At 40.1% G+C, this 27,641-nt stretch overlaps 4 protein-coding genes and 1 long non-coding RNA gene across 8 annotated transcripts in view; 4 read left to right on the top strand and 1 right to left on the bottom strand.

Annotated features, from left to right (window-relative positions):
• LOC125723210 (chemerin-like receptor 1) overlaps positions 1–2,528 on the top strand; it is an 89,993-nt gene extending 87,465 nt beyond the window's left edge. For both annotated transcript variants that reach the window (XM_048999624.1, XM_048999621.1), the window contains exon 2: positions 999–2,528. In XM_048999624.1, the coding sequence (XP_048855581.1) occupies positions 1,027–2,079 (1,053 nt within the window). In that variant the 5' untranslated portion in view covers positions 999–1,026 and the 3' untranslated portion in view covers positions 2,080–2,528. The remainder of the gene's footprint in view (positions 1–998) is intronic.
• A 150-nt stretch (positions 2,529–2,678) lies between these two features.
• Positions 2,679–5,237, top strand: LOC125723222 (C3a anaphylatoxin chemotactic receptor-like). The gene is made up of 2 exons (XM_048999631.1): positions 2,679–2,988; positions 3,479–5,237. Exon 2 carries the CDS (start codon positions 3,492–3,494, stop codon positions 4,539–4,541), a length of 1,050 nt encoding a protein of 349 aa, XP_048855588.1. The 5' UTR covers positions 2,679–2,988; positions 3,479–3,491; the 3' UTR covers positions 4,542–5,237.
• Positions 5,238–9,673: 4,436 nt separating this feature from the next.
• On the top strand, positions 9,674–13,435 carry LOC125723310 (uncharacterized). Its single transcript, XR_007386857.1, has 3 exons — positions 9,674–12,312; positions 12,418–12,558; positions 12,820–13,435. It is a non-coding gene; the product is annotated as an uncharacterized LOC125723310 (long non-coding RNA).
• A 2,923-nt stretch (positions 13,436–16,358) lies between these two features.
• Positions 16,359–18,061, top strand: LOC125723231 (chemerin-like receptor 1). Its single transcript, XM_048999642.1, has 2 exons — positions 16,359–16,499; positions 16,816–18,061. The coding sequence occupies exon 2, from the start codon at positions 16,839–16,841 to the stop codon at positions 17,847–17,849; it is 1,011 nt and encodes a 336-aa protein (XP_048855599.1). The 5' UTR covers positions 16,359–16,499; positions 16,816–16,838; the 3' UTR covers positions 17,850–18,061.
• A 344-nt stretch (positions 18,062–18,405) lies between these two features.
• Positions 18,406–27,641, bottom strand: part of LOC125723187 (WSC domain-containing protein 2-like) — a 64,193-nt gene continuing 54,957 nt past the window's right edge. For all 3 annotated transcript variants that reach the window (XM_048999607.1, XM_048999616.1, XM_048999618.1), the window contains exons 8-9: positions 27,111–27,311; positions 18,406–21,927 (exon numbers count right to left, since the gene is read on the bottom strand). In XM_048999607.1, coding sequence (XP_048855564.1) covers positions 21,575–21,927; positions 27,111–27,311 — 554 coding nt within the window. In that variant the 3' untranslated portion in view covers positions 18,406–21,574. The remainder of the gene's footprint in view (positions 21,928–27,110; positions 27,312–27,641) is intronic.

The following is a 27,641-nucleotide window of genomic DNA, read 5'->3' as shown; positions in this document are numbered from 1 at the left end:
TTTTTCGTGTCTAACCAAATAAGGTACATTCAGACACTGTGCTAGCAGATATTACAATCACTTCACCATTTTTTTAAAATCCATTATCCATTACTGTGCAGCATTCTCTGAACAGAAGATATAATTGTATCCCTTTTCCATTGTATTAGACTTATCAGTGCAGGGAAAAGGGGGCTTCTTTATAGCTGTTACTTGTAACAAGGGTAAATGTTCAATAAAAATCTAAATACCTAATTTTAAGTGTTTATTAAATATTTGTAAATTTAATGAAAATACTTACTGCCATAATTAACTAAAAATGTGGAAATCTGTTTTACAGAAAGAAAAACTGTGACTAAATTAATATGATATTGTTAAAAGGAGATGTGGACTGTTCAGGTCCAGAAAGTACAAATCCAGACCAAGTTTTGTGCCAACCAACCAGCTGAGTATTCTGTGAATGTGACTCTTTATGCTTGACTGTCTGGTTGAAACAAAATCTTGGTCTGGATCTGTATTTGGTTCTGAACCTGAACTTACCATCCCCGGTTAAAAAAGAAATATAGAAAATCTCTGCAGCAGCTCAGATTCGCCAAATCAAAGTCATTGTCATCCTGGCCATTAGGCCAAAGGGATAGAACTAAGAAACCAGGTGAAGCGGGATGCCTGCTCTGATGAGCTGTACAAATGAAGTAACATTGAAACATTGATGAGAAATGTTGACTTTTAAGGACAGGATCATGTTAATTACTACTGTGGGAACTAAGGAAAGGAGGAAGGTCTTTTAAAGTACATTAAATTAAAGGGGACACGCAGTAACATCAAGAGAAGGGTTAAACTCAGAGTTTTAAATAAAACAATGTTATCTAAAATGTAAAAGATGCAGAGTCTCCATTCATAGCAACTTAACAAAATAGTTGGTTAGAAGAGCAGCAAAAGACCATAAAGAAAAGCAAAAGGAAACAGCATATACTATAATAAATTGTACCATTTTAAAGATTCCTAATTGCCTTTTCCAGGGAAAGCAGACAAGCCATTTCCTACAGTATGGAGGAGCCGTTTGACTTGGAATATCCCAATGACTATGAAAATTACACCTATGATAATTACACCTCTGAAAACACAACATTGGATCATGTTGTTTTTCATCACCATAGATCCTGCAGGAATGACCTTTCGTGCATAATTGTCACTATAGTCAATACCATCATCTGCTTACTGGGGATTTTTGGGAATGGTGTTGTCATCTGGATTGCTGGGCTCAAAATGGTCAAGACTGTAAACACAACCTGGTATCTCAGCCTGGCGATCTCCGACTTCCTGTTCTGCCTTTTCCTCCCTATAAATACTGCATATATGGCCACCCAAAACTGGATCTTTGGACTCTCCATGTGCAAGATCGCCTCCTTTGTAATGTTCCTCAACATGTTCAGCAGCATCTTCCTGCTGGTCTTCATCAGTATTGACCGTTGTGTGTCTGTGGTGTTCCCAGTCTGGTCACAAAACCAACGGACAGTGAGGAAGGCATTTATCATGGTTACCTTGGCCTGGATTGTTTCCATTGCTCTGAGCTCTCCTTCAGCAGTTTTCCGAAAAACTAAAGTCGAGGGAGGAAAAACTAAGTGCTACAATAATTATGAGCTGTCCTCCAACCACTCTGCTGTTGTCTTCAGTCGGTTTGTGTGTGGGTTTCTGTTGCCTTTTCTAATCATTATCTCTTGCTATTCTGTCATCATTTGTAAACTTAGAAGCAGCCGAATGACTAAGTCTTCCAAACCATTCAAGGTCATGTCTGCACTGATAGCAGCATTCTTCATTTGCTGGTTGCCCTACCATACATTTATTCTGCTGGAGCTAAACCATAATCACCATAACATTGAGTTTTTAAAAGCTGGCTTAACTTTGGGCACCAGTTTTGCTAGTGCTAATAGTTTTTTGAACCCTATTCTGTATGTTTTCATGGGCAAAGACTTCAAGCATAAGTTCAAGAGCTCTTTGATGTCAAAAATAGAGAATGCAATGGGGGAGGAGGTTCGTACGACCAGCCGTTACTTTTCCAGGTCCAGTTCAATGGATGGCAGAGCCTCCGCCCACCTCTGAGGCAAGAGGCTGAGGACTATTTACAGGGGGCAGTCATGCACCATGCTGATGCATTGACACCTCTCAAGATGTGGTTTAACTGCTTCAAAGGCATCAGCCAGACAGACTCGGTCCATCTGAATTGAAAATGTATTTTCGCACTCATGGCAGAAAAGACCATGGACTGAAATGACTGGTTTAGTACAATGGGGAACATAGACCTAAGACAAGCAGGAAAAACATTTTTAATTTTCACCATTCATTAGATTACTTATCCTAAATCGCTATGCTATCAGTTTGTATTTCTTGTGCAAAAGGCATGCATTTCCTTTAAGTCACTGTATGACAGCATGTGGGGAAATTTTTTTTATAACGCACTTTGTTTTGTTACAGTATTATCACTTTGTGTCTCAATATAAATGTGAACTGTAAACTGTAAAGCGAAATATTTGACTGGCAGTATACCACAACCAGGTTGTTTGTTTTTACTATTTAATTTCTTTCAATTGTAATATATAGGATAACTTGCACTAGCATTTAAAAATATAACTAAAATACACTTACAGATAGCTGCCTTTAAAGTATTAATCACAGAAAATCATCATAAGGTTGTTTTTCTATATTATAAATGTTACTATTAAATATGTAAATACTGTATAAGCACAAATAAATAGTGCTTCAGTAGTGTACAAGTTATATGTCACATTAGCATAACTCTGATTATCTATATAGGTGTCATATATTTTGTCTAGTAACCCTGAATCTTAAAACTAACAGAAAGTAACCCTAGCTTGGTTTTCACTTTCAAGAATGTTCCTCATAAAACGCATGCAAACCGGAAATGCAATGTGTTAAATGTTTATGAGAACCAACACTTTGTGCAAGTACTGTGACTGACAACCAGTATCAAGTCGCTGAAAGTGCTCTTTGGTAAGTTTGCACCAATGCATTTTATAATAATAATAATGATAATATTAATAATAATAATATTAATTAATCTTATGCTATAATACTTTTCTGAATGATTATGCCTGTTTTAAGACAAATATACTTTTTCCTGTGTTCCTTTTACAAGGGGACATGTCTCAACTTAAGACTATATATTTCATTTCACAATGTCTGCTCCATGCGCTATGCAGTATGCGGCAGAACACTCAGATACTTATTACGGAACCAAAATTTACAAAAATTTCTCATGCATTTTTAGATACATCTTTTCGTCTTTCAGCTGACATCATATGTTTCATTGAACTGCTTCCAAATATTGCAATTCACAACGTGGAGTCTCATTAAAATAAACATACTTTGTTTAACCTTTTTTAAGACTTTTGTTTTACTAATGTGCTAATGGTAATATTTAATTAGTCTGCAATGATATCTGTAAGGCTGATGAAATTGTTTATTGTTTACCCTTTTTCAGAAATAGAGAAGGTATGGCAACAGGAAACAATTCTTCATATGACCATGACTATGAGTATATTGATACTGCTACTCCAAAACCAAAATCGAACCCAGTTGGCGAGGATGGCTCCTGCAGATGGGACTGTGCGGTCCTGGTAGTGGTCAATATTGTCATTTTTGTCGTTGGGGTTTGTGGGAATAACGTAGTTATTTGGATAATAGGTCTCAAGATGAAGAAAACCGTCAACTTGACATGGTATCTCAGCCTGGCGATCTCCGACTTCCTGTTCTGCCTTTTCCTCCCTATAAATATTGTATATATGGCCACAGGAGACTGGATCTTTGGACTCTCCATGTGCAAGTTCACATCCTTTATATTGTTCCTCAACATGTTCAGCAGCATCTTCCTACTGGTCATCATCAGTATTGACCGCTGTATCTCTGTGGTGTTCCCGGTCTGGGCACAGAACAAACGCACAGTGAAGAAGGCATCCATCGTCATCATCCTGGCCTGGACTGTCTCCATTGCTCTAAGTTTTCCTTCAACAATTGTCCGGGACACAACAATTGTCCGGGACACCATGCAGAAAGAGGAAATTAAGTGCTATAATAATTATGAGCCACCGTTCAGCCACTTTGCTGTTGTCTTCAGTCGGTTTGCGTGTGGGTTTGTTGTTCCTTTTTTAATCATTATTTCTTGCTATTCTGTCATCATCTGGAGAATAAGCAGCAACCGAGTGACTAAGTCCTCTAAACCATTGAAGGTCATGTCTGCTCTGATAGGTGCTTTCTTCATTTGCTGGCTGCCCTATCATATTGTTGTACTGATGGAAATAAACCCTAAATATGAGAAGTCACTTGGTATCTACACAAAGGTGTCTGTTACTCTTGGTAGTGTAAACAGCATCCTAAATCCATTCTTGTATGCATTTATGGGTGAAGACTTTAAAAACAAATTCTGGCGATCTGTGCTACGCAAAATTGAAAATGCACTTGGCGAGGAAACACATACCACAAACAGATGGGTCTCTGGTTCTAGTGCAGTAGAAGCTTCCAATGCAAAAGTGTCAACACACATGTAAAAAATTAACGATTGCAAGAATTCTATTTTTATTATGCTAACTACAATGGCCGTGTAATGAGGAAATGTTTTTCTTAAGCCAGTTGTGAATAGACTACCTGATGCGATGTTCATTTTAAGATACTTTTCCAAAGACTAAAAATTCAAGTAAACGGATACAAATTTATATTTAAAGAATATCCCAGCCTGGATTCTGCTGGGATGGGGAGCTGGGAATCATATCTGCCCATTGAGGGAAGGTAGATGCCCCCCAGACCCAGCTCCAACCACCACCATGCCATCATGCTCAGTCTTTGAAATCTAGGAGCCGAGATAGAGTTGGTATGGGAGACATATAAGATGACACCAGACCAAAGATTTATCCTTTAAGTTTTCTTAATATCCTTGGGAGTCTTAATGTCTTTCATGAAGTTACACATGACATGTGTAACACATAAAATTAAGTTACAAATAATGCATATAATAATAGCTACTTCAATATAATCTGTAACATTTATTTTACATTCTTCATTTACTGTGTGTACTTTCTGTAAATGAATAATAGGCTTTGAGGTAGTGTTTGCCTTTTAACTTGATCATTTTAAAGAGCATAATAAGTGTTAGTTTTCTGTAATAATCATTTTTAAACTGAACAATGTGTAAGTAACCTTTGTAACTCATTTATGTGGTTGAATAAAAATAAAAAGTGAATTTTAAATGTGTAGTGTGTGAGGAAACATGCACAAACATGGTGAGATCATGCCAATTTCATGCACATACAGAGACAGGGGGAGAGAATTAAACACACAGCCTTGGATGTGTGAGGCCAGAGTACTGCCCACCGTGCCTTGAAAGCCTTTAAATGTGCTTGTTAAGGGTGATGACACTCAGCTCATGCCTGTCTGCCAGACTGCTTAAGGTCACGCTGCAGAGATGACTGGATGGCAGACTGTTAGTCAGAGAACGAGGGGCGGACTGGCCACAAAAAGCTGCTTGGGAATTTGCCCGGAAGTGGTCCCAGTTTTATGTTTTGCTATAGACTGGGCGGGGCGGCTTTCCCCCTTGGTATAGGAAAATAGGGCTACCCCCATACCATTATCCCTCCTCCACTAGACTTGCAGCTGGCACAATACAGTCAAGCAGGTAACGTCCTCTTGGCTTCAACCAAAGCCAGACTGATCCATCAGGCTGACAGACAGAGGAGTGTGATTTGTCATTCCACTTAACATGTTTCCACTGCTACAGAGTCCAGTGGCGGCCTACTTTCCACCACTCCATCTGACGTGAGGCTTGCACGTAGCTCCTCCGCCATAGAAGCCCATTTTGCAAAGGTGCCATCCTATGTCCCAATACTTTTGGTGTTCTTCCCTGTTATTGCCATTGCACTTGGCTTGCATTCTTGTTTTCTTGTAGTTGGCTATTCAACCTTAAAGAAGCCTTGCCCTCTTTCTTGTTTGGGTATTTAAAAATATATATTTTTAGTTACATTGTCTGTTTTAATATTGCTCTCCCACTCTCCTCATATCTTCCACAGAAACTCTCAGTTTATTTAAATCTCAGATAATCTGATTTCTTATATAAAAACATGATACAGGATTGGACAATGAAACTGAAGTACCTGGTTTTAGACCACAATAATTTATTAGGAAGGTATAGGGGCTCATTTTGTGGCCAATACAGCTGTGGGCAGAGTCTGCACGTGGAGGCGGAGCGAACGTCGAATGGAGAGCGAGCTAGAGGACGAGGCTGTGGGCAGAGTCTGCATGTGGAGGCGGAGCGAACGTCGAATGGAGAGCGAGCTAGAGGACGAGGCTGTGGGCGGAGTCTGCATGTGGAGGCGGAGCGAACGTCGAATGGAGGGCGAGATAGAGGACGAGACTGTAGGTGGAGCTGAACTTACAGAGTTAACAAAAATGAAGGAATAATTGAGAAGCCATGTTGAAAAACACTCCATGATTCAATAGCTTGTGGAACCACTTTTAGCAGCAATAACTTGAAGTAATAATTTTCTGTATGACTTTATCAGTCTCTCACATGGTTGTGGAGGAAAAATATTGGGACACCCCTCCAAATCATTGAATTCAGGCGTTCCTATCGCCTCCATAGCCACAAAATCAATCATAAAATCAAGCATCTAGACATGCAGATTGCTTCTGCAAACATTTGAAACAATGGGTCACTCTCAGACCCATTCAAGCGTGGTACCGTGGTGCCGTGATGCAGCCTGTGCAAAAAGTCCAATTGTGAAATTTCCTTGCTACTAAATATTCCACGGACAACTGTTAGTGGTGTTATAACAAAGTGGAAGCAATTGGTAACAACAGCAACTCAGCCACAAAGTGGTAGGCCGCATAAAATCACAGAGTGGGGACAACGCATGCTGAGGCGCACAATGTGCAAAAGTCGCCAACCATCTGACAATAGCTACCAACCTCCAAACTTTGTGTGGCCTTCAGATTAGCTCAAGAGTTTCCACGGCCAAGCAGCTGCATCCAAGCCTTACATCACCAAGTGCAGTGCAAAGCGTGGGATGCAGTGGTGTAAAGCCACTGGACTCTATATCAGTGGAGAGGGGTTTTCTAGAGTGAATTGAGTTTGGCAGTTGCCAGGAAAACGGTACTTGCCTGACTGCATTGTGCCAAGTGTAAAGTTTGGTGGAGGGGGGATTATGGTGTGGGGACAGTATGGGGATGGTCCCGTCATGGATGGATGAGCGAGTCTGGTGTGGAAGAACTTTCTTTGGCCCACACAGAGCCCTGACCTCAACCCGATGGAACACCTTTTGGGTGAATTAGAGCAGAGACTGTGAGCCAGGCCTTCTCGTCCAGCATCAGTACCTGACCTCACAAATGTTCTCTTGTAAGAATGGTCAAACATTCCCATAAACACACTCCTAAACCTTGTGGACTTGTGAAGAAGAGTTGAAGCTGTTATAGCTGCAAAGGGTGGGCCAACTCTATATTAAAGCTTACGTATTAAGAATGGGATGTCATTAAAGTTCATGTGTGTATAAAGGCAGGTGTCCCAGTACTTTTGGCCTTATAGTGTTATTTTAAGACCTGCTAACGACTAGATGATTTTTTATTATGTGCTCATACGTAAAACCTCCCCATTTTGCTGATATGGAGGTTGAAGCTGCAGGATTTCAAACCTATCCTGTACAACTCAATTCAGGACCTTATCTGAGAAACTGCAGGCAGACCACAGAATACATTGAACTCCAGTGCACACTGGGGCTTTGGGTTTAGTTCACTTCTGTTCACCCAGCTGATTAATGACCATGTAGCAAAGTACAGCTCAAACAGTATCATCAGCAAGTTTGCTGAAGACATGACAGGGGTCATAGTGTTAGGTAATGGGCGTACCAGCGTATTTATGCCTGGAAAAATCTGACACCAGCATTTAGGAAATGTATGAACTGTATTTTAAAGATCGTTCTTAAACTTAAGGAAATGCCACATTTATACCGATTATTAACTTTTGGGTGTCACAATATGCTGCTCATTAATATTTTAGGCTACTACTAATCTGCTTATAATATTGTGGCCTAAGTGAATGTCTGTGTAGCTCTGAAACGAAAGAGCAGACCAGCTGGGCAGTGGGGAAGTATGAAAATTGTGTGAAGGCAGCTGAGCCTATATTGAGGACACCCTGGGTGCGAAAAACACTCAGCCTTGTCTGGCCATTTCCTGTGTTTTTGCATGTTTTCATTTTGAAAATCCAGGGGAAGAACTATGTGCTGCAGTCATAATGGGCTGTTGCTGTCAGTCAGACAGTCAGTAGATTTGCAGTGTCTCCTAATTATTATCTCCTGTTATTCTGTCACTATTTGGAGAATAAGAAACAACCAAATTATCAAGTTCCAAGGTCCATCCAAGGTCATGTCAGCACGGATTGGAGCTTACTTCATTGTCTAACTGTCCTTCCATATTGTAGTGCTGATAAACCCGAAACATCAGGACTGACAAATGCTTTTATGCACACAAAGGTTGCGCCACTCTTGCTGTTGCAAACAACTTCCTAAATTCAAGATTCAAGACTTTTATTGTCATTGTTCAGTTGCCTTGACAACGAAATTAACTGACAGACCACAAAGATGCAAGAAAAGTGACAGAGATATTACAAGATTCAAAAAAATGAAATAAATAAATAACACAGCAGTTAAAATAGCAACAGTTAAAATGGCTATATGGAGGGGATCTACACATACGCCCACCCACTCACCTACCCACATACTCTTATGGTCACCGTAAGTTCCCAGGGATAGCAATAATGGGGAGGAATGATGCCAGGGATCTGGTGCATTTACAGTTCTGACAGCCCACGGGTAGAAGCTATTCTTTAGTCTGTTGGTTTTGCACCTGATGGATCTGAACCTTTGCCCGAAGGGCAGTGTGATGAATAGGTGATGGTTTGGATGGTGATGGTCTTTTATAATTGCCCCGGCTCTAGAGAGACATCTAGAGCTGGCAATGGATTCCAAGGAGGGGAGTGGGCAGCCAATCACCTTCTCTGCTGTACTGGTGACTCTCTGGAGTCTCTTCTTGTCGGCACCTGTACAACCAGCGTACCACATGGGGATGGCGTGCATCAGCACCTCTCAATTGTGGCTCGGTAGAAGAACACCAGCAGGTCGGTCTGCAGCCTATTCCATCTCAGGACCCTGCTGGGCTGTCTTCACCAGGGCGGTTCTGTTTATGGACCAAGACAGGTTCTCGGAGATGTAAGTCCCGAGGAATTTGAAAGAGGACATCCTCTCCACGCAGTCACCTTTTATGTAGAGGGGGGGGGCATCAGCTTTTGCCTTACAGAAGTCCATGACCACGTCCTTGGTTTTCCTAGTGCTGAGAGTTAGGCTGTTGTAGTCACACCATTCTGTCAGACGCTGGACCTCATCTCTATAGGCGGTGTCATCATCGTTAGTGATGGGCCCAACCAGGGTGGTGTCATCTGCGAATTTGGTAATGGTGTTGCAAGAGTGCGTGGGGATGCAGTCACTGGTGTAGATGGTGAACAGCAGAGGGCTCAGCACACATCTCTGTGGTGAGCCAGTGCTGAGTGACAGGGTGGATGATCTCCGGTTACAAACTTTGACATATTGTTGCCGGTCAATAAGAAATTTTTTGATCCATGCACATGTAGCGGGGGGGAAGTCCATGTTAACCAGCTTGGCTATAAGGATGTCCGGGATGATGGTATTAAACTCTGAATTAAAATCGACGCATCCTTACTGAAGTCCTAGGATTCTCTAGATGTTGCAGAGCAGAGTGGAGGGCAATTGAAATTGCGTCTTTGGTGGACCTGTTTGCCTTATAGGCAAACTGATGGGGGTCAAAGCCAGGTAGGAGGCAGTCCTTTATGTGCTTTAGGACCAGCTTCTCAAAACACTTTGCAACCACAGGTGTCAGTGCAATGGGTCTGTAGTCATTGAGGCTACTGATGGTAGAGGACTTGGGGACTGGGACTATAATTGCAGATTTCAAGCAGTGAGGGACGTTGGCTTGTGACAGGGATACGTTAAAAAGTCTGTTGAACACAGGAGACAACTGGTCAGCACATACTTTGAGCACATTCCCAGGTATTCCATCAGGGCCAACAGCTTTCCTCTGATTTACTGCTCTGAATATATTATGGACCTTGTTAGGGTTATCTTCTTCTAAAGATACGTTAGAAACCAACCACAGACAGCTGTGATGACTTTTTACTTGCTGCAAGGGAAGTCTGGTGCTGACTTCGAGGTGTCAGCCTCTCAGTCGAACTCAGCCAACTTCGAAAGAGGAACTCCCCTCGCAGTATCTTTTATTGGGGTACACAAACAGGATATGCAAATAACATTCAACATTGTTTATCACCATGTATGGGGTGGAAATATTCAAGCGACAGTTCTTAAGAAGGGTTATTGCTAAGTTAAGATCAAGCTGCTGCAGGGAGTTATTTCTAAGAAATGGCATCTAGCAAAATGACAATAAAAAAAGTACATATTTCTCTAACAGACCTGATATTCTTGAAGGGTGAGTGTGTGTGGGCTGAGCTCAGAGGAGGCTATGGGCAGGGTAGTTTGCATGGAAGGAGTGTCTACAGTTATCTCAAAGTGAGTAAAGAAGTGGTTTAATTCCTCTGCTAATGAGATGTCCATGTTTCCCATATATGTCCCGCTGCCTTTGTAATTAGTAATTTGTTTCAGTCCCTCCCATACCTTTCTGGGGTTATTGTCTGAGAGGTCATTCGATAGCTTAATTGAATAGGCCCATTTTGCTTCTCTGATGCCTTTTTTAAGGTCTGCTCTTACCTGGTCCCCAGATTTATAAGTAGAGTTTATAGAGAGATTATTTTTTAACACATCTATAGTTATGCGGTGGCCCAGAGTTAGACCTCTTGACTCCACACAGAAACAGCAACGCGTGCGGCATGACATCACTTTGTTGCAGAGACGCTATTGGTTAAATGCTGGCAAAGTAGAACACAGAAGCAGCTTGAAGTGGAAAGCGCGAGTATGTCTGCGGTCTGGAGGTATTATAAAGTTGATGACAACAACATTGCCATAGCAAACTGTGAGATATGTAAACTTGGGATTGCAAGTGGTGGAAAGGAAAAGGCTACATTTAACACAACAAACCTAATACGGCACCTCAAAAACAAACACCCGACACAATACAGCGAGTTTACCCAGGTAACCCAGCCGAAGACGAGTCAGCTCACGCTGCAGGAGAGTTTGAAGAGGAGAGAAAAAATGCCCCGTGACAGCGCGAAGGCACAGGACATCACAGCCAAGATAGCACAAATGATCGCAATGAGTGACCTGCCATTCGCCTTTGTAGAGAACCCTGGATTTCTTATACTTATGGAGCACGTAGAACCTCGATTTGATATGCCGTCTCGCCACTATTTCACCGAGAAAGCTCTGCCAGCCCTTTATAAGAAGATTTCTGACAAACTACTTGTCCTGTTATCAGATGTACCCTATGTTTTGTTCACCACAGACATCTGGAGTTCGTCCGTAGCTCCCATGTCTCTACTAAGCCTTACCGCATAGTGGATTGACTGAAGTTTTGTTTTATGCCGTGCGATCCTACATGTCCAGGAATTTCGCGGATCGCACACCGCAGAGCGCATCCAGGAATCGGTGGAAAAGATGATAAACAACTGGGGAATTGACAAGCAACGGGTCCACGTAATTTTGCGTGACAACGTGGCAAATATGAAGAAAGCTATGAGGGATATGGGGGTGCCGAGTGTGGGCTGTGTCGCCCATTCCTGTCAACTCTGTGTGCATCAGGGCCTGCTGTCTCAGCGCAGCGTGACAGAGACCCTGGCCAACGCAAGGAAGATTGTAGGCCATTTTAAACACTCCCCATTAGCCTACTCTCGACTAGAAGACATACAGATGGGTCTAAATATGGATATCAAGCGCCTACAGCAAGATGTACAGGTGAGATTCCTCGCGTAACTTTCTTTAATGTATTTCTATTTTATTATTGTTTCCCATACACTTGATTTAGTAAGCCACTAATACATTATGTGCTCTGCACCTAATTTGCACAAAAATAAAGTGAATCATGTTCTCTTATGTGCAGACACGATGGAACAGCAGCCTCTACATGCTGCAGAGCCTACTGCAACAAAAACGTGCTCTTAGTGTCTTTGCAGCTGAGTGCACTCTACCAGCAACACTGACAGTTCACCAGTGGGAGCTGATGAATAAGACTGCTGATCTGCTATCCCCCTTTGAAGAGCTGATCAGAGTGTGAGCAGGGAGACTGCAACTGCAGCTGATGTGATCCCTGCCATAACAGGTAGTTTGTATTTTTATGTATTACTTTATACTGTAACATTTATTGATGTTATTTAAAACAAACTATAATCCCATGCATTCATTAAGTCATTCATTCACTCATTAGTCCTCAGACGTGTTCTGTCTCGGGAGGATGATGATGACCAGGGAATAAAAACAATGAAGAGGACTCTGCTGGAGGCCGTGCTTCAGCGCTTGGCTGATGTTGAAACTGAGCCACTCTTCTAGATCCCAGATACAAAGATGGGTAAGTATAGTAAAATTAAAATGCACCTTTTGTACATCATGTTTATATAAAGTCAAGTCATCACCAGACACCAGTATTAAGCCAATTTATTTTTTACTTCCTTTTTAATTTAGTTTTGGGTAATTTAGTTCTAAGGTTAGATTTTTTTTATTGTTTATTAACTGAGTACATGTGTAGGCAGTTGCCTAACTGAAGAGCTGTGCTATGTGGTGTCTCTTGTCTTATTGTTTTGAATTGTGTGTTACTTTTATCTGTTTCTAGCTTTTTCACAACGTCAGCCAACCTGTTGCTTGCAAAGGAACACCTTATCCAGGAGGTGGCAAAGACAGAGGGAAGGAGGGCTGTCAGTGCAGTGCCAGAGGAAAATGAGGCTGCAGCAGAGCCAGTGAGCAAGGCACCACATCATGAAGCATGTAGCAGCCGGGACATCGCCTTTGAGGAAATCTTACAAGAGAGGCAGTCACAGGGATGGTCTGTGAGTACCACATCAGCAGAAACTCAAGTGCAGACCTACCTCTCAGAAAAAAACACCCCTAAGAAAAGCGACCCACTTCAGTACTGGAAAGAACATGCTAATCATTTTCCCTCTATGGCTGCTGTTGCAACCCAGTATCTCAGGGCCCCCTGCAGCTCTGTGGACAGTGAGAGACTTTTTAGTGCCGTTGCAAACGTCCTTGATGAGAACAGAAACAGGCTCAAACCTGACAAGGTAGAGATGTTAGTTTTCATTAAGAAAAACATACATTTCCTTCTGTGAAACTTACTACTGTGATGACAGTAAGAGTTAGGAGTGCAGTTCCTAAAAGCACATTACTGTCTTTGCAAACACTGTGGCACTTTTATTTTTTTTGTTTACATGCCTGCCAGGTATTTTAAGTTGAGGTGCTATTTGTTTTTATATTAGACTTTTTTTATATTTACTGTTGCACTAGTCCAAAAGTGAAGAATTTATGTTATTTATTACTTGATTGTTCAAGCTACCTTACAGAAGTGCTCTGTTTGTTAACAGAGTTGTTGAATGTTAAAATAAGGTGAATTAAATAAGAAATAAGGAACATCCTGGATCTGTTTCTTCGCACTTCTTTATTCTATTTTTATGTATTATAGAAGTATCGGATCGGGACTCGGTATCGGTAGATACTCAAAATCAAATGACTCGGACTCAAGGGCAAAAAAACCTGATCGGGACATCCCTAATCATAAGGGTCTAATGTAAGATACAGTATAAACAAACAATAATAATATTGTTTTATAATGAATATTAGGAGAGTGCCACGATGCGGGAAGAACAGAGGCAAAGGCAAGGGGCTTTATTAAAGCAAAACACAATGGGAGAGGCAAAAGGAGATGGACCACGAGGGGTCAAAACTAGGTAAGGAGGATACACAGGAAGCAGGCCAAATGGAGGGGCACAGAAGGTCAGTAACATAACATTAAACGGACTGGGGAGCTCGGGACGAGGAGGCACTATATGCACCACAGATGAAGGAGCAGACGAGAGGCATCTGGAATCATCCACACGAGGGCAAATAGAGAGGCAGGGTTAAACGAGGAACAGGTGAGGCTCATTAGAGCCACACATCAGGGAACATGGGGGAAAAGGCACGCGGGGCGTGACATGTAACCTTACATTTCCAGTTCTGTAGGGTTTAAATCCTACCCCTGGCTGCATGTGTGGAATTAGCATGATCTTCTTGTGTCTAATTGCATTTAATTCAGGTACTCTCTGTTTCTTCGAATTATACAGTTTTTAAGATGAATCAGTGTCTAGAAATTTCCCATTATGGATGTATGTATATGTTTGAGTGTCTGTGTTCTGTGATCAACCTGCATCCCATATAAAGCACCTCCTACATGGTGCCCCATAATCTCTGGTATAGGCTTCAGGATCACTGTAACCCTGTACTAGTTAAATGATTGTAAGGTGTGTGGATGGAGATTGGAAGATGAAAACATTACAAATTCTCACAATTGTTTACTTAATAACATTGGAACTTGAAACACAGTCACTGTAACCTGAAAGTCATGTACCAAACCCCTAAACCCAGACAATACAACTTATTCTATACCTCCCATTGCATTCCTTATTACTTTTTTCGGCATAGTGATGGAAGGTGTATGATCGGCATCCCCTCACACATATGCCTCTTCTCCAAGCAAAGGATCGCAAAATACTATGCGATCGAGCAAATCATAATCCTCATATCTCACCATATATTTGGTCCATTAATCTATTTCATCACAACATCTTCATTAAACCATATGATCTTTTAAATAGGTGTATATAGCAGACACATAAGAACATAAACCTGTTTGTCAAATACTTCTTTCCCCTCATAAGTGGAAATTAATTTTCCTCTGCTGTCCTCTTGTAGCAGTATTACTTAAAACGTACTACATCTCCAAGCTGCTGTGGCGGTGTAACGCTATTGGACAGCTTCAGAGGAGCTGCTGGGAAAAGATACTGAGCAAGTAGGCCCTTTAAAATTAAATGTGAAAGATGCCGGGAAGGTTGCGATCGTCCATGTGTTTTATTCGTAGGTCTCCACACGCTCAATTGGAATACAACTTGACCACCTTGGGTTACAGTTTCCATCTAGATGTATGTGCTATCCTGTGCCTGCTTGTCCATCTGAATCTGTCTTGAGTGGATACGTCTTAGTCTGGGGAACACTCCCAATGAGGGCTGTAGTATTTCTTTAAGAGCTAAACATAAAATTTGAAGCTAAATATTCTCCTGAATAAATAAAATCAGCAGTTGAAAATGGTTGTGGGCCAAGTGCATTCCTAATTCAGCTTGAATGTATTATTAATAGTGTGTGTGTGTGTGTGTGTGTGTGTGAGAGAGAGAGAGAGCATTCAGTATCAGCATTCATAGCAGACATGTGAACCGCATGTATTTTACCGAAAGCATTTCGAAATCACGTTGTGTGCATGTGACCCTGTAGCACTGTGTGCACAGGCAGCATATCCTTAAGTAAGACAAAACAATGATCATTATCCATAAAAAAAATAAAAATCCAAAACTGCAACCTGCTATTGTGACGCCCCCTAATTACCCACGTGTGGTTTCCTGATCGTGCCCAGTTGTGTCTTGTTCTCTGCTGTTTAGTTCAGTGTATTTAAGTCTCTGGTGTGCACTAACCCTTTGTCTGTCATTGATGTCTGTTACCGTCCTGTGTTCCCTGCCCCAGATTTCTTTATTAAAACCCCGTTTACCCCGTCTTCAGCCTGCTTGTCTGTTCCTGCTCGCTCGCCCGCCTGCACGCTCACCGAGCGATCGCGAGCTACCGTGACAGCTATAGCATTAGGAGTAAATATAATTGTATTAAACATGGTAAATGAAAGCGCAGGCTAGGCTACTCTGGCCATGTTAAAGGTTGGGATTCTTTTGTATTACGTCTAATAAACTGGATTAGGTTAACTAACGTTTCATATAACGTCATTAATAATAAAAAAACAAACAGTTTATGAAAGGGATGGTATCAATAATAGTGTCCACAGAAACATTTCAAAGCCAAATTTGGATATGATCCATCCATTTTCTTGGGGGTCCAGAGTCTATCCTAGAAGCAAGACAGGGACTAACCCAGGACGGGGCACACACTGCGTTCACAATCTGGTAATGCCAATGTACCTTAGCATGTATTTAGACTCTGGGGGGAAACCAGAGTACTCAGTGATAACCTCACAAGGACACAGGATGAACAGGTAAACTCCACACGCATGCAGCCATGGCAGAGACTTGAACACTGGTAGGAAGTCAAAGTGCTAATCACTGCACCATAACGCCACTCTGTCAAAGAACTAAAATATGTAAAAGTGGTTGAAAACAGGAAATGTGACACCTAATTTCTGTTGCAATACGGCCACATTTTCATGAAATTGCTTCCAGATGAGTACCATTCAACCCCGAGCTTCTGTGAGCACATAGTAAACTGGTAAGCTCTTCAGTGAGGATTTTGCTGTTGCCTTTATACTTCAGATTCTTCTCGACACTGTATTTTTTATTATGTATTTAGTATGATGAAAATATATTAGTCATGTACATGTTATGCATCTGCATAGAAAAATTAGTCATTTGCAAATGCGTATTTGGTCTCATGTAACTCACTGGTAGGCACAGAAAAGTTAATGTTTGTTTTTTATCATGATGATTTCCAGGCTAAGTGAGCTAAAACTCTTTAGTCACACTTACATGCAAAATTATTGTTATTGTTAGTATTATTGTTAATAATGCTGAGTTTTTATTTACAGTATTTTCAGAAAGAAGAAAAGCAATGGAATTAATACCGGATGATAGTGGATATGACTATAATGAAGGCACTGTCAGTGACAGCTCCTGCCAGTGGGATTGTGTGATCTTGGTAGTGGTCAATGTCATCATTTGTGTCTTGGGACTCAGTGGCAATGGCTTGGTCATCTGGATCGCAGGATTCAAGATGAAGAAGACCGTCAACACAGCCTGGTATCTTTCTCTGGCTATTTCTGACTTCCTGTACTGTATCTTTCTCCCTCTAAATACTGCATACCTGGCCACTAACAACTGGATCTTTGGGGTCTCCATGTGCAAATTCACCTCCTTTGTATTGTTCCTCAACATGTTCAGCAGCATCTTCCTACTGGTCATCATCAGTATTGACCGCTGTATCTCTGTGGTGTTCCCGGTCTGGGCACAGAACAAACGCACAGTGAAGAAGGCATCCATCGTCATCATCCTGGCCTGGATTATTTCTATCGCTCTAAGTTCTCCTTCAGCAATTTTCCGGGACACCACGCTGCAAGGGCAAAGTATTAAGTGCTATAATAATTATGAGCCACCCTCCAGCCACTTGGCTGTTGTCTTCAGTCGGTTTGCGTTTGGGTTTGTTGTTCCTTTTTTAATCATTATCACTTGTTATTCTGTCATCATCTGGAGAGTGAGGAACAACCAAATGACTAAGTCCTCCAAACCATTGAAGGTCATGTCTGCTCTGATAGGTGCTTTCTTCATTTGCTGGCTGCCCTATCATATTGTCGTATTGATGGAAACAAATGAAGAACATCAGCAGTCAGAAATATTTCAAATCTGCATAAAGGTGTTTCCCGTTCTTGCTAGCGCAAACAGCATCCTAAACCCTTTACTATATGCATTTATGGGCAGAGACTTCAAACATAAATGCTTTAGATTTGCTCTGTCTAAAATTGAAAACGCACTTGGTGAAGAAACTCAGAAAAAAGAAGAAATCAATTGTACGCGTATGACACACAATTCAGGAGTTAGTCAAGATAGTAGCAGATTAGCCTTATAAATGTCATTCCAGTATTATTACAAGATAATATAGTCATTTATAATGATTCGGTTCCCAAATCTTTTGTTTTTACATTTTGATTGTTTATGTATATGTATTAAACTACCTTGCTATAAATGCAGCAACTGAAATTTGCAAGCCGTAAGAATGGAAGGGATGGGGTTTTGTGACAGAATCTGCCATAGTGAATAAAAATAAAACCATGAAATCAATTGACGCATGAAACATTTTTATAATCAGAAATGCATATGCTGAATATTTGTAGCAAGGCTCCAGTTTATTATGAGATTTATCAGGGTAATATATTACTGTTGTAGCATTTTAAGCTTTAGACCAATGAGATGGTTGCAACTCCTATCCCACAAACCAGTTACCTTTGTTTAAATATTTATATTTTTATATAGGGATATGATGCTTCAAAAATCACTAATATTATTAAAAACCTATAATAATAATAATAATAATAATAATAATAATAATAATAATAATAATATAGTAACAACAATAATAATGAATTATAAAACTCCTAAAGCATGATTCAAAAAGCCAGTCTCCATCAGAATCTTTAGAAAATGTTTAATTCCAAGTACTACCTCATGTCTAGTTTAGTTAAAGACCTTGTATGAACTTTCATTAAAAGGAAATGCATAAATATTTACTATAAATCCCATCTTTACAAATATATTAGCATTTGCTTATCATACCACAAGTATCGACTATCAGATTCTTCTAGTTGCATAATTCTGAACCATTTCCCCATCATTTAGTTTTGCATATAAACCCATTCAAGGTGAAGAACAGAATAATAAAAAATACATAACATAAATAAAAGCCGTGCATAACAGCACAAGTCAAACTTTGTCATTTTCCTTTCCCATTTCCCTTCTATTACAATAAACGTTGCATAAAATTTTATGTGCTATAAAAATATTTAAATAATTCCTTTGTTTTATATTGCAAATCCTGGAGTAGGTATAGTTTCTGAATTTGACAAGAATGCTGTATTTGATGTTTTAGTGTTTTTTCAGCCCCAAGCAGACTTTGTGAATTGCCTGCCAAACTGTACTCTTTGATATATTTCCCGCATCGCCTACTGTATAAAAAAAGTGCCGTTTGAAAAATATCTCAAGGCAATGCGCATTGTCTGTGTGGCTGTGAGAGCATGACTTCGCCTAGTTGGACGTCTACTATACGCAGCTAATAAATCTTTAAGATATAATATTCCATCTTGGCTGAAGCGGTATCTTTCGAAAAGAATGTCATCCTGCAACAATGTCGGATCTTGCCGATCGCACAAAACCCTCTCGATTTGAAACTGACCACCAATATCAATTGGTCGCTTATCCATGAATGGCGAGACCATGACTGAACGGATTTCTATGCACGGACACTGATTAAGTGTGTGAGCTAATCATGGTTTACATAGAACGAACCTGCTTCGAGCAGGTTTGAGGATTTGGATGTGCTGCTATGACAACACATCCAGCCAGAGTTTAGAAAAACCGATAGATCCAGGATCAGGCCAAATCGTCAACCTTTACATCCGGCTAAACGAGTAACCCACATACGAAAAACACTCCCCTGCTCTCCTCAAACTTAAAAACAAATAGGAAATAAACATTATCATCATTTACAATATAAATTAAGGCAAAGAATCACACATTTCAATAAAATACATCTTAAAGCTATGAATGCACTATACAACAAATATTTAAATAAAAATTGCAAGTATCTTGTCAAAAAATTACTATGAATGCTTTTAACAACACTGCATTACTCTACACAATTAATGAGTTAAAGACATCAGTTGTTAATTCACAAAACAATGTACTGGCTTTTACTGCAACACCATACGTCAGTATTTCATAATCCAGAGTGACAAAAAAAAATTGCCTTTATTTACTAGGATTAAGTAAGATGGACTCATCCTAGTTTGGGTCACATCCTCTTTTGCACGAAACTTGATGAGTGAAAAGATGGGGAAGTAAGCCAGTGTTTAAAAAATGTAGCTAACAATTAGAAAATATGGGTAAAAAAAAAATCTATAAAAATTTTAATAAATTGCTTCCACACTGACTTTTCTCTCTGACTTATTTTGCAATCGTGCTATTCTCCCTAATAAGCTCTAATATTGTTATCACAATGACTCAACTGAAATAAATCTGGAATTCAGGAAAGATATGTCAATCATGAAACATGCAACTGAAAACTTATGTTCTAAATATTACCTACCGAAAAACTGATTTCACACGCATTCTACAAACTTACACTGGGGCATAATCAGTATTCTGCTGTATCCATGTGGGTCCATGACTATGATCAAATTATTAATTAAACAAATAATTGCTCTGGATTTGTAAAAGAACGTTTGTTGACTCCCAGTAAATGTGAAGCTTTAGGAGGATGAATCACATGAGAACAGGGCTGCACAATTAATAGTTTTGAAATCGTGATTTCGGTTCATACGTCAATCTCATTCTTGCATGACAGTTATTCTGCTGTGTTTGCAGCAACGGGGAGATTTGCACCGTTGCGTCAAACCAAGCGCTCCCTTCTTCTTCCTCAGCTGTATCAACAAATGACAGGACTATATTATACCAAGTAACAGGAAGTAATTCATACTGTATTTTACCCAGAATCGTAAAGCCCTACAAGACAGACAGAACTCTGAGACTCTCCCCTTGCTGTCCCTCTTTCCTAAATGTGAGTAATAATAATTGCAACCTTAACCCAAAAAAGCCCCCCCGGCTCACTTCCTCCCATGTGGGTACTTTTTACCACACTTCAGTAACAAGATTTGAGCAACAGTCTGTTACAATTCGGGGGTGGGGAGGTACCTGTACACATTTTAACATGAAGAAACAAGAAACATTTGCATCTCCCAGCTTGGGCTATACCAGATCTGGCACACACAGCTTAACGATCACAATGAGGTCTTTACACACACGGTGGTGTTTTTTTTTTTTATTTTTTAAGTGTCAGCTTAAAAAATTTAAGGCATGAACGTAACACCAATGTGTGAGTATCATAGGGGTCTCCTGCAAATACAGACATTCCTCACTTAACAACTGAGTTTCTATAAGCAGGTCATTATGCAAATTGGTTGATAATATGCCAATATTTCAAGAATTCTGTACTGGTAGGGGGTTTGTGTCAACCATCTTTAGGTATTGCTTTAATGTCATCTTTGCACCATTGATAACACTTTTTAGTATGTTTATAAATGTTTATATAGTAGCATAGTGTATACTGTAATAAATGGAATAGAGGAAATTAGTTCTATACACTACTTAGGTTTGCATACTGTAAATACAGGTAATCAGTTGTATTAATTCTGGATAAAGAACAGGTTTAAAGGAAATTCCAATTTGATAACTGCTTTAATTTTAATATAATTGCTTGATGCGGAGACGCCGCACTGCCGTTTCCATGACCAAAGTTCTTGTACAGCTTACCAACTTGTCGGAGAGTTGGTTGTAAGTCTGGGTAGTCAAACAGGTAGGTCATTATGTGAGGAATGTCTATACAACAGACACTGAAAATAAGTTTATCTATCATGTACTCTTTGCATTGGTGTGTTAACTGAATGTGCAATAGTATTGCAAATTGTAGTATTCTAGAAGCACCTCTATATACAGTACATATTTACATAGCATATATGTAGTCTGCTAGATAAATACAAGGAGGTAGGGTTAGGAGAGAGGAGGCGAGGAAAGAAGACGCTGTCATCTTGGACGATACTCCTCTGGGACCCCTGACAACTTCCTCTGTCTCAAGGCGTGGTCCACAGTCTTGATGATGTCATTGATGGTAGCCCTCATTTTGGGGGTATATGGGTCATACTCCAGCTTACGAAGGCCAGATCGTTTGAAATTGCCATCCTTCTGGCCCTCCACACATAGCAGCCGATCCTCAGACACTTGTACGCCCAGGAAGACCACCATACTTTTCAGCTTGACAAACAAGTCCTTCTTCAGCTCTTCAAAGTGGACCACGTGGACCTTCTTCCCGTATCTCAGCCAATCCAGGGTATGGGAAGCCCACCATGGAGCATAGCTTTTAACAAATTCTGGCCACTCTGCAAAGGGTTCAAGATCGATACATGAATAGACAGACATACACAAACAGTCAGTCAGGTACGATATTTCAAAAATCCTTGTCATCATTAGTTTTATTTGTTAAAAAGGCAAATAAACAATAATAGTTGTGGCAGTCCGTTGGGTGGACAGACAATCCACCCCTGCTCACCTATAGCCACACCCTTGATCTATTTTGCAATAGAAAAACAGAACTAGGGCTAGATGCTCAGCAGTGTTGATGGTAGCAGAGTACATGTACCTGTATTGGTGTTACATATTCAGAATACAAAAATGCTTTTTCTGTATTCAGCTTATGTTACATTTATAAAACAGTATTTAGTAATGCAAACACTTTATCAAATTGAAGCCAAACGCTTTTAAGTTAATTTCATCTCTTTAAAGTCATCTGTACATTTTTAAGCTTGTATTGCTCTAATCATTTTCTTTTCTGGCTGTCCATGTAGTGGGCTTTGTAATTATAGCACTTTTTGACTCTTGGCAATATCGTCACCATTTGAAATGCAACAAAGTAGAGAACGGTGAAAACTTTTTTGTGTCAGCTGTGCTCACCAACCAGAAAAATATTACACGTAGAATTTTTCAAAAAGAAAAAAATTACCTACAAGTATGTGACTTGCTAGCCAAGTTTGCATTACTAATTAATTAGCTTACTTGTAAAATGGCTGCCTTTTGTAAGAATACTAACTTACATAATGTATTGCTCTTCATGTTTATGTTTCAGTGCCTGAACATTTTCAGATAATGTAAATGAACTCCTTTTTATACCAGCATTGTTGAGTGCCCTTGCATTTCATGAACAGTAGCAGCAAAACTTTTACTTTATGTGAGAATGAAAGTGCTTGATACTTCAATTTAAAAAATACTTAGTAAAGCATAAGTCTCCATTGCTTAACTGTTGACTGTGGTTAAAAGTGTAGGCAATTTTTTTTTTTTTACTTTTTCTTCATAAAAATAATACCTAAGTTCTGAAAGGGCCACAGTGGGAAATTTTAGCCAGGGCATCAGAACACCATTCATACTCTTTCAAAAAATGCCCAGGGATCTTTTAGGACCTCAGTTTTACATCTTATCCAAAGGACGGCACCATTTTTACAGCATAGCGTCCCCATCATTGCACTGGGGTCCACACTGACCACAGGACAGGCTTCCTCTGTTGGCCACACCAACACCTCTTCCAGCAGCAGCCCACTTTCATAGTTGGTCCCCCATTCAAGTATCGGCCAGTCCCCAAACCTGCTGACCTTCAGATGAATTACCTAGTCTGACCTGCAGATGGTTGTTGAAAAAAGAGAAGACTGTCCTGCCATAGATCCATCCTCCAGAATAACAGCTCATTAATACAGATTGGTAATACTATTCCAAAGAGTTGGGGTATTATTATTAAGAGAAAATTGCAGTGTGGACATAGCCTTAGTTGATTAAACTCCACACGGCAGTTTTCTTTTTTTCATTTCTTTTCATGTATGTCTATCATCGCTGCTTATTGTTATATCGTTTTAATGTCATTCAGTGGGAAGGTTACAAGGTTGTTCAAGGAATGGCTGTTCAACATTGTCCATAGACATCGTCAGCATGGACAACAGAAAGTGCTACAGCAGAGAACAAAAAGAGGAAAGAAAAAGACTAATGCGAGAAAGAAGTGCTAAAATAGACACTTTAATTCACAGAATCTGTTTGTTACTGCTAGTTACTGCTAGTTTATGTTACTGCTAATATCACAGCATCATTCTTGCCAGAGGGTGAAGCTGTGATGGGTTTGACAGCTAGACAAAAATGCACAAGGGACAGGCTATTCAGGGGCATAGGAATCAGAAAAGTACAATTTTGAAAAGCATTCTAGTCTGTGTTAATATACAGTACGGCTTGTGCAGTATTTGATGTTGCTGATTTGTAGGCTTTTACAATAGGGCCCTATAGTTGATTGTTTTCAAACTTTGGATAGTGATAGTACTTGGTCGTTCCTTAAGCCACACAGCACTGAATTAGTGTTAGTTAGTTAGTTAGTTAGTTAGTTAGTTAGTTAGTTAGTTACAAACAATCAAAACAATCTAAACAAGAACGTTTAAGATTAGTTTAAAAAAAAAAAACATCTGAGAAAACTTCTGACTTGACTAAGAGCCAGAAAATGACAAATATGCCAAAGGGAGTAAAGAAGGCTGACACAACAAAACATGCTTAGGTCAAAGCAGTGTTACATGCAGGACATACAGGTGCATCTTCTCCTATAAGAAAAACATCTGGATGACCCTGGCACGCCTATCATATGACACCTTGTATAAATGACCTGACCCCACAGCTTATTAAAACTGACTGCTGCACCATATGTCATTGGGTAATTTCATAGCTTGTTATTAATGCAATTGTCCAATTCACTGATCCATAGCCATATTCTCATTATATATCCTTTAAATGCAGGTTTGAGGTCAAATAGTGACAGTAAAAAGTTCTGTGTGTCTAAAAACAGTATGTGATGGATGGCATCTTTCATACAGCTTTTTAAAAGATTGTTGCTCTTTTCTGGCTTGTGGTCACATTGTCTTTTCACCTTTGCCTCATTCTGACTTCACTCCCAAAACAGACATACTATGACGCTCGGATGACCGAGGCATCGGGGCCGCGATGGTGGAGACGGTCTCTCACAAACTTGCTTTTTAATGTACAGTCATTAAAAGGACCGTGCAGTAAGCAACAATACACAGAGACAAACGTGACAGGCAGATGTGGGGAGGTTGCACACCAGACAGGAGGGCTCACACATAGTAGGGTAATTATACAACTGTAGAGCATGTCAGGATTACACATATGACACAAGTAATGGTACATGCAACAGTCGGGAGTACAAATAATCACACTAACAAATACATAGAAGGGCTATTTACAGGACATAAAAAGGGCTATTTACTGTACAGGGCTCGCAGGCACTGCTGATGCTACAGTACTTTTTTAGGCTTTGTAATGGTGTAACAGCTCAGGTCCACTTGTGGTCTATGCTGCAATGGCTAATTAAAGATATAAACTTTGATACAGCATACTCTGTATTCTCATAATTTTAAATAACAGACCTATATTTTTTTTCATTTTTTTCATATTTCACTGCAAAGCTATATCTCTGTAGCTTCGGAAGGAATGGGAGAATCCACCATGTATTCTCATTGCACTGTCCAAACTAAAGGCTTACTTTTAACACTTACAAGCACTTGGGCATAAGAAGAAAAAAATCTCCACCATCATCTTCTCTTCCAGTGTGCGCTACTGCCTTTGACCACACCCATGAAGAAGAGGCATAGGCTATACGTGCCTGCACTGGCCAGCATATAAGACACTTTTCACCAAATAAAGTCCTGAAAGAAATGTTTGTGTCCTCCACATATATGATTCACCTTATGGTATAAGGCAGAGGTAATGAAGTAATTCATATTAAATATTGCATCAACTAAGAGAAGTGTGAACTTCTCAAAATGTTCTCAAATTTTACACTCTTCGAAATAGCCCTCTTTTGCTTTGATGACAGTATTGTAGGCTCTTGGTATTATTTCAACCAGCATCCAGATATAGCCCCTTAGAAGGCTTCTCTAACGGTCCTGAAGGAGCTTCCACAAGTTCCGTGCACAAGTCTGCCACCTTGCGTTTACTCTTCAGTCAAACTCATCCCAACCACACGGTTTAAGTTGGGGATTGTGGGGATCAGGTCATCTGATGCAGACCTCCATCTCTTTCCTTGTTCACAAGATAATACTTAGTATATAACTTCAAGGTATGTTTAAGGTGTGTTATCTTGTTGATTTCCAGTTGGTGGGTAACTAACTAACACTTTGAGCTGACTTCAAAGTTCAGACCCGACAGAATGTCTTAAAGTTTACAAGCATATTCTGACCATCCATGCTCTCTGCCTTCCGGGTGGGGGCCCGGGGTGGGGGGCACCATCTGAGCTGGAGTCCTGGTTCAGTCCTATGGAGAGGTGACATCGCGAATTGGACCTACGAACTGTATCATTGTGGATTCAGCCTTCAGTGCCACCCTACACAGTCCAGCATGGAGAAGATTTATTGATGGACTTTAGTCACCCTATACAGGCCAACGTGGACAACAGACTCATTTATGGACTTTGTCTTGCCTTTAGCAAGTTAATTCACTCTTTTCTGTTAGTATGTAATGTTGTGTGTTCAGAGGGATTGGAAAGCCAGTTGACCTCGGACCCCCAGAGGTTTTCATTCTCTTTACTTGGGAGTTTTTGGTTCCTCTCCTCCATTGTTATCTGGCTTTCTTTATTTAATTTATTTCCTTCCTTTTTTCCATTCTGTATTGCTCTCTCTAATGATGTCTAACGTATCATAACACATCTATGTAAAGTGCTTTGGAACTAACTCTGTTGTGAAAGGTGCTATATAAAAATAAATTGAACTGAACTGAATATGATAAATTAAAAGTTAAATAACATTTTAGACACACCCAACAGGCACTGTAGATATAAAGCTAACAGTAAAAGATTTACTTAAAATAACGCTATATCAAACTAGACTTTACCAAAACAGCAATAAAATGAATATACCAGCATCCCTAAAGAAGAAAACTGTCAAACATTGAGCTCACTAGGTTAGTGTTAAGCTACATATAATGACAGTAGTTTGTGACACAGTCGATTGGGGGTTCAAATCACACCCCCACTCGGTATGTGTAGAATTTTCATTTACATTTTGCATGGGTTTCTTCTGGTGCTTCAGTGTCCTTATGCTTTACAAAAACATGCAGTTAGGCTAAGTCTCATCTCAAACTTGCCCATAGTGCATGATCGTGTATATAAGAGTGTATATATGTGCCCTGCGATGTACTGACACTCCATCAAGGGGGCACCCCGGTCATGTGTCCTGTGCTGCCTGGGACAGGCTCCAGGCCCTCCCATGACCCAGAACAAGACAAACAGTTAGAAGATGGATTCCTGGATAATTTATATATATATATATATATATATATATATATATATATATATATATATATATATATATATATATATATATATGGAAAAAGGTGCTCAGATGTACATTTTCAATATAGAAAATGATCCATGTATATAACCTCTTTATGAATCATTGCTCTGGAGAAATTGATAAGATGAAAATGAAAAATGAAATAAGTTGGGAGAATGAAAGTAGAATCCTCTTACCTCTTCCCTTCCAATGAGCCCGTGAGGCAAATCCAATATGGCCACCGTACTTGCGGTTAAACTCTGCCATGAGGGCCTTGTATGGGTTGCGGATCACCAGAATGGCAGCATCAAAGGCCTCAATTTCCCTCCTGCCACTCTCATGGGTCTTGGAGCAGATGGTCCTTCCGCTCTTCCAGTGGTCTTTCTCACCTCTGAATCCTTTTTCCCCAAAGGAAGAAGAGTCATTGGGGTTAGAGTGAGCATCAGAACTCCCTCCTTGTCCCATACGTGCCTGATTATAAACCTCACCAATAAAGTAATTGAGGCATTAAGACTCTTTTCCAATTAACCGAAGCATCAGCTAAACATACAGGACAGGAAGCCACTAATCATATAAAAATCTAGGTCTATATATCGTAATATATTCTGCAGGTACTGGAAGAATAACTTCCATTGGCATCCTGTCCACAGTGCTCCCTGCTTCATATCCTGTCATCCCTAAGATCCCAGTACTGGATAAGTGGCTATGGAAGATGGACTGATCACAAA

This window comes from Brienomyrus brachyistius, chromosome 2 (assembly GCF_023856365.1).
Source record: "Brienomyrus brachyistius isolate T26 chromosome 2, BBRACH_0.4, whole genome shotgun sequence".
Lineage (NCBI taxonomy): Eukaryota > Metazoa > Chordata > Actinopteri > Osteoglossiformes > Mormyridae > Brienomyrus > Brienomyrus brachyistius.
This window is presented reverse-complemented; position numbering and strand designations above follow the sequence as displayed.

Coding starts and splice junctions, on each gene's coding strand:
- LOC125723231 (XM_048999642.1), top strand. CDS start 16,839: ATGGAATTAATACCGGATGATAGTGGATATGACTATAATGAAGGCACT.
- LOC125723222 (XM_048999631.1), top strand. CDS start 3,492: ATGGCAACAGGAAACAATTCTTCATATGACCATGACTATGAGTATATT.